General features: G+C 46.7%; 1 protein-coding gene across 5 annotated transcripts in view; it reads right to left on the reverse strand.

Moving 5' to 3' along the window:
* Positions 1-17,498, reverse strand: part of cacna1c (calcium channel, voltage-dependent, L type, alpha 1C subunit) — a 1,113,964-nt gene that overhangs the window by 132,855 nt on the left and 963,611 nt on the right. For all 5 annotated transcript variants that reach the window (XM_068050762.1, XM_068050758.1, XM_068050759.1 and 2 more), the window contains one exon: positions 5,934-5,999. In XM_068050762.1, the coding sequence (XP_067906863.1) occupies positions 5,934-5,999 (66 nt within the window). The remainder of the gene's footprint in view (positions 1-5,933; positions 6,000-17,498) is intronic.

Below are 17,498 nucleotides of genomic sequence, written 5' to 3' on the forward strand. Positions count from 1 at the left end.
CCCCGTGCTAAATAGGATAGATTTCGAACAGATCTAGCAATGCAAACTGGGCATCCATGAGGCGCTGTGGGCCATCAGCAGCAGTAGAATTTTACTCAACCACAATCCAGAACCTCATGGCCCGGCATATCCCACACTCTACCATTACAATCAAGCCAGGAGACCAACCCTGGTTCAATGAAGAGTGCAGGAGGGCATGCCAGGAGCAGCACCAGGCAAACCTCAAAATGAAGTGTCAACCTGATGAAGCTACAACAGAGGACTACTTGCATGCCAAACTGTGTAAGCAGCATGCAATAGACACAGCTAAGCAATCTCATAACCAATGGATCAGATCTAAGCTCTGCAGTCCTAGCACATCCAGCCGTGAATGGTGGTGGACAATTAAACAACTAGCTGGAGGAGGTGGCTCTACAAATATCCCCATCCTCAATGATGGGGGAGCCCAGCACATCAGTGCGAAAGATAAGGCAAAAGCATTTGCAACAATCTTCAGCCAGAAGTGCCGAGTTGATGATCCATCTCAGGCTCCTCCTGAAGTCCCCAGCATCACAGATGCCAAACCTCAGCCAATTCGATTCACTCCGCGTGATATCAAGAAACGACTGAAGGCACTGGATACTGCAAAGGCTATGGGCCCTGACAATATTCCAGCAATAGTACTGAAGACCTGTACTAAAGAACTTGCCATGCCCCTAGCCAAGCTGTTCCAGTACAGCTACAACACTGGTATCTACCCGACAATGTGGAAAATTGCCCAGGTTATGTCCTGTACACAAAAAGCAGGACAAGTTCAACCCAGCCAATTACCACCCCATCAGCCTACTCTCAATCATCAGTAAAGTGATGGAAGGTGTCATCAAAAGTTCCATCAAGCAGCACTTGCTTAGCAATAACCTGCTCAGTGACGCTCAGTTTGTGTTCCGCCAGGGCCACTCAGCTCCTGATGTCATTACAGCCTTGGTTCAAACATGGACGAAAGAACTGAACTCCAGAGGTGAGGTGAGAGTGACTGCCCTTGTCATCAAGGCAGCATTTGACCAAGTATGGCATTAATCAGCCCTAGCAAAACTGAAGTCGTTGGGAATCAGGGGGGAAACTCTCTGCTGGTTGGAGTCATACCTAACACAAAGGAAGATGGCTGTGGTTGTTGGAGGTCAATCATCTCAGCTCCAGGACATCACTGCAGGAGTTCCTCAGGGTAGTGGCCTTGGCCCAACCATCTTCAGCTGCTTCATCAATGACCTTCCTTCAATCATAAGGTCAGAAGCGGGGATGTTCGCTGATGATTGCACAATGCTCAGTACCATTCGCGACACCTTAGATATGAAGCAGTCCGTGTAGAAATGCAGCAAGACCTGGACAATATCCAGGCTAGGGCTGATAAGTGGTAAGTAACATTCGCGCCACACAAGTACCAGGCAATGACCATCTCCAACAAGAGAGAATCTAACCATCTCCCCTTGACATTCAATGGCATTACGATTGCTGAATCCCCCACTGTCAACATCCTAGGAGCTACCATTGACCAGAAACTGAACTGGAGTAGCCATATAAATACCGTGGCTACAAGAGCAGGTCAGAGGCTAGGAATCCTGCGGCGAGTAACTCATCTCCTGACTCCCCAAAGCCTGTCCACCATCTACAAGGCACAAGACAGGAGTGTGATGGAATACTCTCCACTTATCTGGATGGGTGCAGCTCCAACAACACTCAAGAAGTTCAACACCATCCAGGACAAAGCAGCCCACTTGATTGGCACCCCATCCACAAACATTCACTTCTTCCACCACCAACGCATAGTGGCAGCAGTGTGTACCATCTACAAGATGCACTGCAGCAACGCACCAAGGCTCCTTAGACAGCACCTTCCAAACCCGCGACCTCTACCAACTAGAAGGACAAGGGCAGCAAATGCATGAGAACACCACCACCTGCAAGTTCCCCTCCAAGTCACACACCATCCTGACTTGGAACTATATCGCCGTTCCTTCACTGTCACTGGATCAAAATCCTGGAACTCCCTTCCTAACAGCACTGTGTGTGTACCTACCTCCCATGGACTGCAACAGTTCAAGAAGGCATCTCACCACCACCTTCTCAAGGGCAATTAGGGATGGGCAATAAATGCTGGCCTAGCCAGCAATGCCCACATCCCATGAAGGAATAAAAAAACTTTGTACTATTCTTTGCAACATTATAAGCCTCTTCTTTTAATCTAATACTATCCTTAACCTCCTTAGTAAGCCACAGATGATCCTTCTTGCTGAGTTTTTGTTCTGCAATGGAATATATTTTTGATGAACATTTTAAATTGTTTCTTTAAGTGTTTGCCACTATTTATTTATTACCATACCTTTTAGTCTATTTACCCAATCAACCTTAGCCACCTCTCCCCTCATACCTATGTAATTAGCTTTGTTTAAGTTTAAGACTCTTGTTTATGATTCGAGTACATTATTTTCAAACTTATTATGGAATTCAGTTGTATTATGATCGCTATTTCCCAGCAGATCTTTTACTATGAGATTTTTAATTAACCCTGCCTCATTACACAATACTAGATCTAAAATAGCCTTATCTCTAGTTGGTTCCACAACATATTGCTCCAGGAAACTGTCATGAAAGCATTCTACAAAATCATCATCCACACCACCTTTGCCAATTTGATTTGTCCAGTCTACATGAAGATTAAGGTCACCCACAATTATTATGTTGCCTTTGTTACATGCTCCAATAATTCCTTGTTTAATGGGCTCTGTCCAATGGTACGACTACTGTTAGGGTCACCCCCCAGTGATTTTTGACTCTTGCTATTTCTAACCTCCACCCAAATTGATTCTACTTCCTGATCTTCCGAGCCAAGATCCTTTCTCACTAATGTTCATATGTTACCCTTTATTATCAAGGGTACTCCTCCTCCTTTTCCATTCTGTCTATCTTTTCAAAATGTTGTGTACCCTGAAATATTCATTTCCCTTGTGACCATGTCTCTGTAATGGCAATTAGATCGAAATCATTTATCTCTATTTGTGCCACTAGTTCATCTATCACATTGCGGATGCTTCATGCATTCAGATAAAGAGCCTTGAATTTTATTTTTTTACTACTATTCCCTGCATGGTCCTTACTCGTTGATGCACTATTACCATTAGACTGTCAGTCCCTTCCTGACCCACACTGCTTGTCTTTAACCACATTGCTACACTGTTCTATTGCCTCGATTTTCCTCTTTGAATTTCTAATTCTCCCTTCGCCGGAACACTGCTCCCATGCACCCTTCCCCCCTCATTAGTTTAAAGCCCTATCCACAGCCCTAGTTATACCATTCACCAGAATACGGGTCCCAGCCCAGTTTAAGTGCAGCCCATCCCATTGGAACAGCTCCCTTTCCTGAGTACTGGTGCCAGTGCCCCATGAATCGAAACCCCTTGTTCCCACACCACTCTTTGAGCCAAGCTTTCAATTCTCTAATCTGCTTGACCCTATGCCAATTGGCATGTGGCTCAGGTAACAAACCAGAGATCATCACCTTTGCGGTTCTGCATTTAATTTGGACCCTAACTGCTTAAACCCTCTCAGCAGAACATCATTCCTCGTTCTACCTATGTTGTTGCACCATGACAACTGGTTCCTCCCCCTCCGACTCCAAGCTTGTCTCCAGCCACAAGGAAATATCCTTAAACCTGGAACCGGGCAGGCAGCACAACCTTCGAACTCCTGATCACGGATGCAGAGAACAGTATCTATTCCCCTGATTATACAGTTTTCTATCACTGCCACATTCCTTTTAGCTCCCCCCACTTGAATGACCTCATGTACCATGGTGCCATGGTCAGTTTGCTCATCCACTCCTTGTTCTTATCCACACAGATAGCAAGCACCTTGTACCTGTTGGTCAATGTGAAGGGATGAGACTCCTCCATTAACATGCTAGATCCCCATACTTGCCTGACTCGCAGACACAGCCCCGGGTCCCTGACCATTGATCAACTCTAAAGTTCTACATGACTTAGGGAGTGTGACTGCCTCCCGGACCAATATATGCAACTCAGACTCCAGCTCAGCAACTCTGAGCCGAAGTTGTTCAAGCTGCAGACACTTACCATAGATATGGTTGCCTGGGACTGCAATGCATTCCACAGATTCCCGCATGTTGCAGTCATGGCACGCCACCACCCCTGCCATGTCTGTCTCACCTTATTTATTGAATTAGTCAATTAGTTATTAATTTAGTTAGCTGAAGTAATGGTAAGTTACAGCCTGCTAGCTTGCAAACAAAAGTAGAACACTCACCAGCTACTGGAGATTGAAAAAGGTTTAGAGATACAGCACTGAAACAGGCCCTTTGGCCCACCGAGTCTGTGCCGACCATCATCCACCCATTTATACTAATCCCACGCTAATTCCATATTCCTACCACATCCCCACCTGTCCCTATATTTCCCTACCACCTATCTATACTAGGGGCAATTTCTAATGGCCAATTTACCTACCAACCTGCAAGTCTTTGGCATGTGGGAGGAAACCGGAGCACCCGGAGGAAACCCACGCAGACACAGGGAGAACTTACAAACTCCACACAGGCAGCACCCAGAATTGAACCCGGGTCGCTGGAGCTGTGAGGCTGCGGTGCTAACCACTGCGCCACTGTGCCGCCCTAAAAAGGAAAAAAGGAAAAAGCAACACCTCCTTCTCCCTCTGCACTGAATTCTCAACTGCACAAAATTCCCAACTTAGCACTCAGTTCACGAAACACTCTGTCTTTGGATCACTGACTTGATTTTATGGTCCTCTGGAAGGCGGGATTTCAAGCGCGGGGGGCAGGGGGGTGGAGAATCTGTGTGGAGATGTCCACCACGGAACTCGATGCCATAATGCTACTTCCCAGTTCTGTTGGAGGCGGTGAAGAGCCATGGTAGCACTTCCACCCCACGCGACGGCATGATCATTTACATCTGTTCAATACTATTTAGCGTACATTTGAATGTCATTGATTGCGATCTTTCCAGGTGTTTGCAATCTTGTGTTGGGCGTGTGGCACTCACGTGCCTTCAGTTATTTGTCTTTAAAAAGCTGGTGCCACTGAAGCGAGAGTCCTCGGTGCCTCTAAAGGGTAAGTAACTTTCGTGGTGTTATCTAGGGGAAATGGATAGGTGGGAGAACTCTGTGAATTGTTTGTCTGTGAAGGGGGCAGAGAAAACTCAGCAAGTGGATTATTTGTGGGTGAGGGGTCGGGGGAGAACTCTATAAGTGTTTTGTCTGTGAAGCCGAGGGGAGCTGCTTGAAGAGAACAAAAAGAAATTAACACAGAAGTGAAGCCTCAGGGAAATACAATAGTGCAAGTGCAGGGCTGGTAGCCTTTTAAAGTTGGCATCAGCACCTGCTCCAACATCAGGCGACACCGTGAACGGTGAACCACTGCCGCCTCCACCACGTGATTGGGCTGGACAGTCCCCATCATTATGTTAAATGGCCATCCGCTGTGTAATCGTGGTGGTGCAGCCACTGACATCACAGGCAGGACTGCCGCCATTTTGCACACTGCCAGCAGCGGGATAATAAAATTCAGCCATCTGTGTTTCCTCACTGTGCAGTAGCGAAACCTGTCTACTCTTATGGGGATTTTGTTGTGGGAGGCTGCGCTTTGCCACAGGAAGGAAGATACATTTACTTGCGTCTAGTAGTGAGTGTTGTGTGAGCTTGCTCATTCTATTTAATATTTACCAATTCTATATAATCTATCTATAAACTATACTGCATATACCTATATTGGATAAAACCAAATATTTAATACCATATATACCAAACATTAACCACAAAAAAGGCAGTGGCCAATCAGCACATTATGCTTTCCTTGCTATGTGCTCATCACATTATATGGATTGATACTGAACAAGCTTGATGCTGTATTATGGTATAAGGCTACTTACTTGCATTCCAATCACAGCATAGATGAAGAATAGCATAACTATCAGAAGAGCAACGTATGGCAGTGCCTGCAACAAAAGGGAAAACACCGTTAACTGACCTTATTGAAAAGCTGGCGCTAATGCCTCTACCACTGGGAAGAGTAATACCTAATGAATTATACTAAATATAGCGTCTAGAAATTTCTGCCTTCTTGTGATATAAAGTTTATATTATCTGAGTGGATGGTTCGTGAAAGAATTTGGCTCAAGATCCATTTCTACTGGGTCTCTGTCTATTTTTTGTGGTTCTTAAAATCCAGATTGGAGACAAGGGCTTTTTTTATTCTTTCGTGGGATGTGGGCATCCCTAATTGCTTTTGACCTCAGTGGATTGCTCGGCCATTTCAGAATCAACCACATTTCTGTGAGTCTGGAGTCATATGTAGGCCAGACCAGGTAAGGACAGCAGACTTCCTTCCCTAAAGGACATCAGTGAACCAAATGAGTGTTTATGACAATCGATGATAGTTTCATGGCACCATTACTGAGACTAGCTTTCAATTCCAGATTTTTATTAATTAATTGAATTTAAATTCCACCAGCTGCTGTGGTGGGATTTGAAATTGTGTCCCTAGGGCATTAGCCTGGGCCTCTGGATTATTAGTCCAGTGACATTACCAGTGTGCCACAATCTCCCTGGTTAGTGTGGTGATGATCAGAGAGGGGTTTGGATCACAAAGCTATTATGAAGAATTGTACTATTGATAACTTTATAGTATTTTTTGATCACTTACCCATAAGAGCTCTTCCATTCTCTAAAGAGCAAAAAAAAAGGTGCCAAAATCTTGCTAATTATAATGGGTGAGATTTTGCAGTCAGTGGTGAATAAATCGTGCCAGCCGTTCATTACACGTACACTTGCCACAGACATTCTATGGAGTTTTGCACTGGAACTTGCTGTGTTTAGAAAGCCATATTCAGCACAACACCCTCTACAAGGGATCTGGGGCAAGATTTGTGCAAATAGGGCAAGCAGTTATGCATCTCCTTAACCAATCAGAGAATTGTTACTGAGCAGAGTCTGTACCAGGAAGTATGAGTTAAGAATATTTAATTCAATGCTAAGTCATGTATAAAAAGCAAAATCAAGAGATGGAAAGGAAAATGGGATTGAGAGAGATGAAAGAGACAGAAAGAAAAAGTGGAAAAAGTATGTATTTTTTATTTATTTTTATCTCAAATAATAATTAAAGTCTAAAAGAATGAGACTTTTAAACGTTAATTTTCAGTGCCAGAGAGGTTACTATGCAGTAATTAAGATTAATAGGCCTTTAAAAATGTTCTTACACTGGAATGGACAAACTTTTTCTGGTAAGTTTAGTCTGTATCTATCATATCGGGTGGAATCCTATCCCCTAGAAAAGTTTTGGGCATCAGAATCATTTCCAGGTCCCGACCTTGCATGGGTCAGAGGTGCGATGGTAGTTGGTATCTTCTTCACATTCGACGGGCGGGTTCCTGAGGTCTGAGGACTGGATGGATGGCAGCCCTGCTGGCAGAGGTGGGCACTGCTGAGGCAGGTAGGGGAGCTCAAGGATGCCTCAAAAGGAAGGTGCCCTCATTTGCCAGATTAATATTTGAAAAAAAGAAAGGCCCCGGCTTGTAGGGCCATTAGTGTGGAAGGGGAAACCCATCCACAGATGGTAACAGAGCATTAGTAATGAAGGCCACATCACAGAAGTTAAAATTAAAATCATTATATCTCAATGCCTGAAGCATTCATAACAAGATAGATGAATAATGGCACAAATAGAGATAAATGGGTTTGATCTAGTAGTCATTACTGAGACATGGGGTTGAATTTTCTGGAGAAGGCAAAAGTCCCGCTGTCGGGGCCAAAAGTGTGAAACGACCCTGCTTTGGTGAGTGGCGGGACCCGGGGCAGCATATTGCTGGTGGCGGACAATTAAGAGGCAGCCGCCGGGGCTGCTGTCCAATTAAAGAAGGCAGCCCATTCCCTTGAGCTGCCAGTCGAGTCAGAGGGCAAGCAGTTCAGTGGTCTCAGCAGTGCCACTGTTAAGGGTGGTATTACAACCGAGGTGAGAGTAGTGCACTGTCTTTTCTAGTTCCACTTCTCCACAGGTCACAAAATGTATTTTAAATGTTTACCCAGTTACTGGTACAGTCAATCATATACTCTACTCTTTATCCCAGAATAAAATATACCAACCAGGTTTCTTTAACAAACAGCAAAATTATCAGTTTATGATAAAAACAAGACTTATCTAGTAATGAAGGAAAGCATTAACACACAGATTGAAATATGAAAGTTCCCTTTTTAAATACCCCTTACACAAACTCACACACACACTGAAAAAAATAAAAAATTCTGTCTGCAGAGGCCTTTTACAAAGAAAAGAAAAAAAATACTTTGGCCAAATACTTGCTAATTCTTGAAGAAAAAAAGAGAAGACATGTAAGGATGTCAGTTGTCACTTTTGGTCTGGCGCCTGGGTACACGGAGATGGGTCTCTGGGATATTTTAAGAAGAGTTTGTTCTGGAGATGTCGAGAATTAGTCTGGTAGGCTTTCCAGGAGAAATGTGGCATCAAGGATTTCAGTTATCACACTCTGGATTTGCAGGGTTTTCCCAAAGAGGTAGAGAAAGAGGAGTTGACACTCTGGATTTTTCAGGGTCTCATAGAGAGGTGCAGGAAAGATGAGCTGGGGGTTTCTTTTTCAGCAGGCTACAAAATCAACTGCTTTTCGACACGGTCCACACCCTAACTGAACCAAAACAATATCTCAGAAGCCAAACTAACTCCTGACCCTCATAAATCTTGACATGTCACTTCTCTGTTAGCGTATCCCCAAGTCACTAAGGTTTCTGTTGTTTATTTATCTTAAGGCTTGTGATATCCAGTAAAGGTTGCTTTCAAACACATCTCATGTGTCCTTTCAGTGAACTTTCAATAAAAACAAAGTCCAGCATTTATGAAATCTTCAGCCTTCCAAAATGAATCCATTTCCACAATTTAAATATGAGTCCTCAAAAAATATTTAACAAAAAATGGAAGCACTTCCATAACAGTGGTCATTGCTGAGCCTGCAAGGAGAGGGCACCTCAATGGCTGGTGCCGTCAGAGACAAATAGGTTGGGTTGGGGTAGCTATAGCCTGGCAGCCAGGCTCTGGTGTTTGGGGTTGGGGTGCGCCGGAGGTTCTTGAAGCACCGGCAGTACCATTGCCACAAAGGCGGACATTGCTGCTGGAGGGGATGAGGGGTGGGTACCATAGGCATTGAGTGCCTCGAAAGGAGCAGTGCCCGCCTCGGAGCCCGCCAGGTTTCACTGGGCGATCTCCCCACATGGTGGTGGGCCCTTCCGGCATGGGCTAAATGCCTGCACAGGCAGGAACTTGCCCTTAATTGGCCACTTAATTGGCTCAATTGGCCTCCCGACGGTGTCCGAGCTGCCATCTTTACTGCCACTGGCAAAATAGCACGTTGGCCGGAGGATGTTGGGCACACCCTGATGCCTTCCTCCACCAGAGAGGAGTGGAGCCTGAGAAGCAGCAAGGCCGGAGGTTTGTGTGGGAGAGAGGCAGAGAGGAGCGGAGCCCGAGGAGCAGCAGGACCAGAGGTTTGTGTGAGAGAGAGGCAGAGAGGAGAGGAGCCTGAGGAGCAGCAGGACCAGAGGTTTGTGTGAGAGAGAGGCAGACAGGAGCGGAGCCTGAGGAGCAGCAGGACCAGAGGTTTGTGTGAGAGAGAGGCAGAGAGGAGTGGAGCCTGAGGAGCAGCAGGACCAGAGGTTTGTGTGAGAGAGAGGCAGAGAGGAGCAGAGCCTGAGGAGCAGCAGGACCAGAGGTTTGTGTGAGAGAGAGGCAGAGAGGAGGGGAGCCTGAGGAGCAGCAGGACCAGAGGTTTGTGTGAGAGAGAGGCAGAGAGGAGCGGAGCCTGAGGAGCAGCAGGACCAGAGGTTTGTGTGAGAGAGAGGCAGAGAGGAGGGGAGCCTGAGGAGCAGCAGGACCAGAGGTTTGTGTGAGAGAGAGGCAGAGAGGAGGGGAGCCTGAGGAGCAGCAGGACCAGAGGTTTGTGTGAGAGAGAGGCAGAGAGGAGCAGAGCCTGAGGAGCAGCAGGACCAGAGGTTTGTGTGAGCGAGAGGCAGAGAGGAGCAGAGCCTGAGGAGCAGCAGGACCAGAGGTTTGTGTGAGAGAGAGGCAGAGAGGAGGGGAGCCTGAGGAGCAGCAGGACCAGAGGTTTGTGTGAGAGAGAGGCAGAGAGGAGCGGAGCCTGAGGAGCAGCAGGACCAGAGGTTTGTGTGAGAGAGAGGCAGAGAGGAGGGGAGCCTGAGGAGCAGCAGGACCAGAGGTTTGTGTGAGAGAGAGGCAGAGAGGAGGGGAGCCTGAGGAGCAGCAGGACCAGAGGTTTGTGTGAGAGAGAGGCAGAGAGGAGCGGAGCCTGAGGAGCAGCAGGACCAGAGGTTTGTGTGAGAGAGAGGCAGAGAGGAGGGGAGCCTGAGGAGCAGCAGGACCAGAGGTTTGTGTGAGAGAGAGGCAGAGAGGAGGGGAGCCTGAGGAGCAGCAGGACCAGAGGTTTGTGTGAGAGAGAGGCAGAGAGGAGGGGAGCCTGAGGAGCAGCAGGACCAGAGGTTTGTGTGAGAGAGAGGCAGAGAGGAGCAGAGCCTGAGGAGCAGCAGGACCAGAGGTTTGTGTGAGAGAGAGGCAGAGAGGAGCGGAGCCTGAGGAGCAGCAGGACCAGAGGTTTGTGTGAGAGAGAGGCAGAGAGGAGGGGAGCCTGAGGAGCAGCAGGACCAGAGGTTTGTGTGAGAGAGAGGCAGAGAGGAGGGGAGCCTGAGGAGCAGCAGGACCAGAGGTTTGTGTGAGAGAGAGGCAGAGAGGAGCGGAGCCTGAGGAGCAGCAGGACCAGAGGTTTGTGTGAGAGAGAGGCAGAGAGGAGGGGAGCCTGAGGAGCAGCAGGACCAGAGGTTTGTGTGAGAGAGAGGCAGAGAGGAGGGGAGCCTGAGGAGCAGCAGGACCAGAGGTTTGTGTGAGAGAGAGGCAGAGAGGAGGGGAGCCTGAGGAGCGGGAAAAAAAATCGAAAAGCGACATCAGAGTGACATCACATTGAACAGTGAGAGCAGGGAAACAGAGAGCAGCTGGGGTCAGCATTCAGGTAAGTTTTAAATTTAATTTAATTGAATCAACATAGAGTAAGACTTGATTGATTTATCAGTATATAAACTAAAGACTAAAGCGGTTTAAAAAAAAACTAAAGACCAATCAGAAATTTAAATAACAAATTAAAATCTAATTATATAAAAGAGATGCAGGGCCAGGTGATGTGTTGCACCTGCATGATGTGGGAGCTGGTGGACCCCATTGTAGTTCCTGGTGAACACATCTGTAGCAAGTGTTCGTTGCTCGAGGAACTCTGGCTCAGAGTTGATGAGCTGGAGTCTGAGCTTTGGACACTGCGACACATCAGGGAGGGGGAGAGTTACCTGGACACTGTGTTTCAGGAGGCAGTTACACCCCTTAGATTAACTACCTTGAATTCGGCCAGTGGTCAGGGACAGAAGGGTATGACAATGAGTGAGGCAGGTAGAGGGATCCAGGAGGTAGTGCTGCAGGATCCTCAGCTATTGCTCTGGTCCAACAGGTTCAAGATTCTTGCTCCCTGTGTGGACGAGAGCAGGGATGGTAGGGAGGATGAGCAAACTGACCACAGCACCATGGTACAGGGAGCGATTCAAGTTGGGGGAGAAAAGAGAAATGTAGTCATAATCGGGGATAGTATAGTTTGGGGCATAGACACTGTTCTCTGTGGCCAGGATCGAGTGTCCCGAAGGCTCTGTTGCCTACCTGGTGCAGGGTTCGGGATATCTTATCTGGGCTGCAGAGGAACTTGGAGTGGGAGGGGAAAGATTCAGTTGTCGTGGTCCACGTAGGTACCGACGATATAGGTAGAACGAGGTTAGAGGTTCTGCTGAGGGAATATGAGCAGCTAGAGGCTAAATTAAAAAGCAGAACCAAAAAGGTAATAATCTCTGGATTGCTACCTGAGCCACAAGCAAATTGGTCAATAAGATTAAAGAGGTAAATGTGTGGCTCAAAGATTGGTGTGTGAGAAATGGGTTTGAATTCGTAGGACATTGGCACCAGTACTGGGGAAGGAGGGAGCTGTTTCAATGGGACAGGCTCCACCTGAATCATGCTGGGACCAGAGTCCTGGTGAATCGCATAACTAGGGCTGCAGATAGGGCTTTAAATTAAATAGTGGGGGAGAGGGTTCAGTTGCATGGAAAAACAGGAAGTTAAAGGAGAGTGCAGGTTCGTGGTGAGGCTGATTGTTACTAAACTGCAAGAAGTATACTGGTTAAACCAGAAGAAAGAAATAATAAACAGGCGAATAAAGCATCAGTGCTGAGGGACAAGTTAGGGGGGTATAGCCCAAATAAGAATTCTATATACAAATGCAGGGAGTGTAAGGAATAAACTAGATGAGCTGCAGGCGCAAATTCAAATGGAAGATTATGATGTGGCGGCCATTGCGGAGATGTGGCTGCAGGATGGACGGGACTGGGAACTAAATATACCTGGTTATAAAGTTTACAGGAGGGACAGGGAAAATGGCAGAGGGGGTGGAGTAGCCTTACTGATTAGAAATAATATCACCTCATTGGTGAGGGAGGTTATAATGAGGGGAAAGCATTCAGTGGAGATCTTATGGGTGGAATTGAGGAACAGAAAAGGATCTAAAACTGTAATAGGTGTTGTGTATAAACCCCCTGGTAGCAGTTCTGAGGTGTTAGATTGTATAAATGCACAAATTAGGCAAGTGTGTAACAAAGGCAGAGTAGTATTAATGGGGGATTTTAACTTACATATAGATTGGGAGAGGCAGACGAGCACCTGTCAGAAAGGTAGTGGATTTTTGGAATGTGTCTGGGATAGTTTCCGACAGCAATATGTCCAAGATGTAAGAAGGGGACAGGCAATATTAGATTTAGTTATGAGTAATGAGCCAAATTTAATTAGTAGCCTAACTGTGTGTGAACATTTATCAAATAGTGATCACAACATGATCGAATTCAAGGTAGCGTTTGAAAGTGAAAAGCACGAATCAGCTACTAGAATTTTAGACTTGGGTAAGGCTGACTTTACCGGGATGAGACAGAGACTGTTCACGGTAAACTGGGTAGATCTGTTAATGGGTCAAACGACTGAAGAACAGTGGAGAATATTTAAAGACACATTTAATGAAATACAGAGCAAGTATATATACCCCCGGGGGGTAAAAGCTCCACTTTACAGAAAAAACAGCCATGGACAACTAAAGAGATTAGGGATAGCATAAAACAAAAAGAAAAGGCTTGCAAAAATGCAAAACGCAGCACAGATTCGGCCGAATGGGATCGATACAAAGACCAGCAAAGGGTCACAAAGCAGCTTATAAGAGCTACTAAAATAGATTATGAAAGGAAACTTGCAAGGAACATCAAAATCAATAACAAGAAATTTTATAGTTACAGAAAGGGAAAACGGGTGGTCAAGAGCAATGTAGGTCCACTAAAAGCTGAAAATGGAGATATTGTCATTGATAATGGGGAAACGGCAGACATGTTGAACAACTACTTTGCCTCAGTATTTACAGTTGAAAAGGAGGATAACTTGCTGGAAGTCCCGGAAAAATTAATAGCCGGTAGGGGACAGGGACTTAATACAATTAACCTAAGTAAAACATCAGTAACAAGGAAATTAATGGAACTAAAGAGTAAGAAATCCCCAGGACCTGACGGCTTCCATCCAAGGGTGTTAAAGGAAGTAGGGGAGCACATTGTAGATGTCCTAACTATAGTCTTTCAGAGTTCCCTAGATTCAGGAGTGGTCCCTCTGGATTGGAAAGTTGCACACGTCACTCTACTTTTTAAGAAGCGTGAAAGGGGGAACCAAGGAAATTACAGACCAGTTAGCCTGACACCCTGACATGTGGTGGGCAAGTTGCTGCAGTCTATAATCAAGGATAGGGTGACTGAACACATAGAAAAATTTGAGTTAATCAGGGACAGCCAGCATGGATTCATGACGGGAAGGTCATGCCTGACAAATCTCATTGAATTTTTTGAAGAAGTGACTAAGGTAGTGGACAAGGGAATGTCTATGGATGTTATTTATATGGACTTCCAGAAGGCATTTAATAAAGTCCCACATAAGAGACTGTTAACTAAGGTAGAAGCCCATGAAGTTGAGGGCAAATTATTGACATGGTTAGGAAGTTGGTTGAGTGGTAGGCGACAGAAAGTGGGGATCATGGGTAAGTACTCCGATTGCAGGATGTGACTAGTGGTGTCCCACAGGGGTCTCAATTATTCACATTGTTCATTAACGACTTGGATGATGGCATAGTAAGTCATATATCCAAACTTGCTGATGATACAAAGTTAGGCAGCATTGTAGACAGTCTAGATGATAGCATAAAATTGCAAAGAGATATTGACAGACTAGGTGAGTGGGCAGAACTGTGGCAGATGTATTTCAATGCGGGCAAGTGCGAGATTATCTATTTTGGACCAAAAAAGGATAGAGCAGGGTACTTTCTAAATGGGAAGAGGTTAAGTACAGTGGATGTCCAAAGAGACTTGGGAGTTCAGGTGCATAGATCTTTAAAATATCTTTAAAGTGCCACGAGCAAGTGCAGAAAATAATCAAAAAGGCTAATGGAATGCTAGCCTTTATATCTAGAGGATTGGAGTATAAAGACACAGAGGTTATGCTGCAACTGTACAAAACCCTGGTTAGACCCCACTTTAAGTACTGTGAGCAGTTCTGGGCACCACACCTTAGGAAGGATATATTGGCCTTGGAGGAAGTGCAATGTAGGTTTACAAGAATGATACCTGGACTACAAGGGTTAAGTTACGAGGAGAGATTACACAAATTAGGCCTGTTTTCGCTAGAATTTAGAAGGTTAAGGGGTGATTTGATCAAAGTCTTCAAGATATTAACAGGAAAAGACAGCCTAGATAAAGATAAACTATTTCCACCGGTTGGAGATTCTAAAATTAGGGGGCATCGTCTAAAGATTAGGACCAGACCATTCAGGAGAGATGTTAGGAAGCACTTCTTCACGCAAAGGGTGGGAGAGGTTTGGAACTTTCTCCCACAAACAGCAGTTGAAGCTAGAACAGTTGTAAATTTTAAATTTAGAGTTTTTTAGTTTAGAGATACAGCACTGAAACAGGCCCTTCGGCCCACCAAGTCTGTGCCGACCATCAACCACCCGCTTATACTAATCCTACCCTAATTCCATATTCCTACCACATCCCCACCTGTCCCTATATTTCCCTACCACCTACCTATACTAGGGGCAATTTATAATGGCCAATTAACCTATCACCCTGCAAGTCTTTGGCATGTGGGAGGAAACCGGAGCACCCGGAGGAAACCCACGCAGACACAGGGAGAACTTGCAAACTCCACACAGGCAGTACCCAGATTTGAACCCAGGTCGCTGAAGCTGTGAGGCTGCGGTGCTAACCACTGCGCCACCCTAAGAACGAGTGGCTGTCACGTGCCATCCAGTTCACAAACAGAAAACCAGACGGTACATCAGAAGCAGGAGTACAGGACAGTGAAGGTAAGTCCAGATATACAGGGGTCTCAGCTCTGCATTCTTAAAGGGAGGAGGGAGGGGGGATTACAGGGGTCACAGCTCTGCATTCTTAAATGGAGGAGGGGGGGATTACAGGGGTCTCAGCTCTGCATTCTTAAAGGGAGGAGGGAGGGGGTCTGGGATTACTGGAGGGAAAGCTCTGCAGGCATGAAGGGAGATACTGTGTACTCTCCCTCTATAAACAGTGTACGCTCTGTGTTTGTTTGTGTGTGTGTGAAGGAGCAATAGCACGCTAGTCACTGTGTGTGGGAAGGGTGCTAGAAAGGGTAGGAACATTAAGGTTATATAGATGGTGGGGGCAATCTGGTAGGATCTTGATGTGGTCATGCTGTGCCACTCTGTGTGAGCCAAGATGGGCAATGCCATGCCATGCCATATAGTTAATCCATGAAAGCACCTGATGTACCCGTCAACAGCCCGTCAACCCGTTCCCTGTTGGGAACCTTCAAATAAATGAAGAATCCAACTTTATTTCTCACATAGAAACGGGATTGGCTCATCCTACACTGTGTGATCCGCTTCTCCCGAGGATCCGTATGCGCCGAAGGCAAAAGCAACAGGCAGGTGCAGTCCACATAGAGGCTCCAGGTCGTGAGCAGCAGCCCCCAAGGGGAGCTTGTTGTTACGGTCGCCGTGCATCTACAGGCCCCACATGACATGCCATCGGATGTCAGAGCACCAGTTTCAGAGGCGATTGTGCATGTAGAGAAGGTGGTGACATGTCTCTGTGCCCTGCTCAACGATGACCTGCAGCCCATGGGCTTCGGTGGACATCCTATACCTGCAGTTCTCATAGTGGCAGCGGTTCTTAAGCTTGATGCCCCTGCAGCATTTCAGGGGCCCACCAGATGCCTTTGTGGGGTCACACAGTCAGCAGTGCATCGCTGCATCAGGGAGGTCACCGATGCCCTGCAGCGGAGGGCCAGTGAGTATGTCCACTTCAGGACAGACTCTCACAGCCAGGCCCAGAGGGCCATCGGTTTTGGCACCATTGCCGGAGAACCATAGGTTTTAGGGTTCACAGACTGCACTCATGTGGCCATCAGGCATCCCACCAGGCTACCACCTGCAGACGTTACCATTAAAGGAATTCTCTCAATCTAGGTGCAGCTGGTATGTGATCACCGGAGATGCTTCATGCAAATCTTTTCCCGCTTCTCAGGCAGCTGCCATGATACCTGGGCCCTGTGCCAATCCCAGCTGCCACCGCTGTTCAATGAACTGGCTCAGATGGCGGGGTGGCTTCTTGGAGGCAAGGGCTATCTCTTGCAGACATGGCTCCCAACACCAGTGAGAGACCCCATCACTGCTGCAGAGGAGAGATACAACGCCAGCCACTGAGTTACAAGAGTCACCACTGAGCAGGTGATCGGCATGCTGAAAATGCACTTCCAATGCCAGCATAGATCGGGTGATGCCCTGTTCTATGGGCCGAAAAGGCCAGCTCCTTTCTTTGCTGCTCGCTGTGCTCTGTACAACTACGCACCCAATAGGGGACAGGCCTGACATGATCAGGAGAGAATGTCAACAGGATTCCTTCACCGACTATGAGGTCACTGAGGACCTACAACAGGAACAGTGCATGGGAGGGCAGATGGTACCCAGGCTCTGCATGCAGGGCTAGCAGTGAGCTAGGGACGTACGGCAATGGCTTATCAAACAAAGGCTATCTGCTCCGTAGGAACCGACATGAGCTCTGCAAACCGCACATTACCCTCGCTCACCTTCTGTGCACCACAGTCCACATCTGCAGGGCATCTCTGTGTAAACCATTAGAGGCAGCATCTGAGTGAGCCAATGTCCATGTCATTGCATCCGTGGAGACGCTCATGGATACTAGTGGCATGGCAATGATATTGCATATGTTGTTGGCTCTCCTGAAGGACCAACGGTGCGAAGGGATGTGACATTGGT

This window comes from Heterodontus francisci, chromosome 18 (assembly GCF_036365525.1).
Source record: "Heterodontus francisci isolate sHetFra1 chromosome 18, sHetFra1.hap1, whole genome shotgun sequence".
In the NCBI taxonomy this organism is placed as follows: domain Eukaryota; kingdom Metazoa; phylum Chordata; class Chondrichthyes; order Heterodontiformes; family Heterodontidae; genus Heterodontus; species Heterodontus francisci.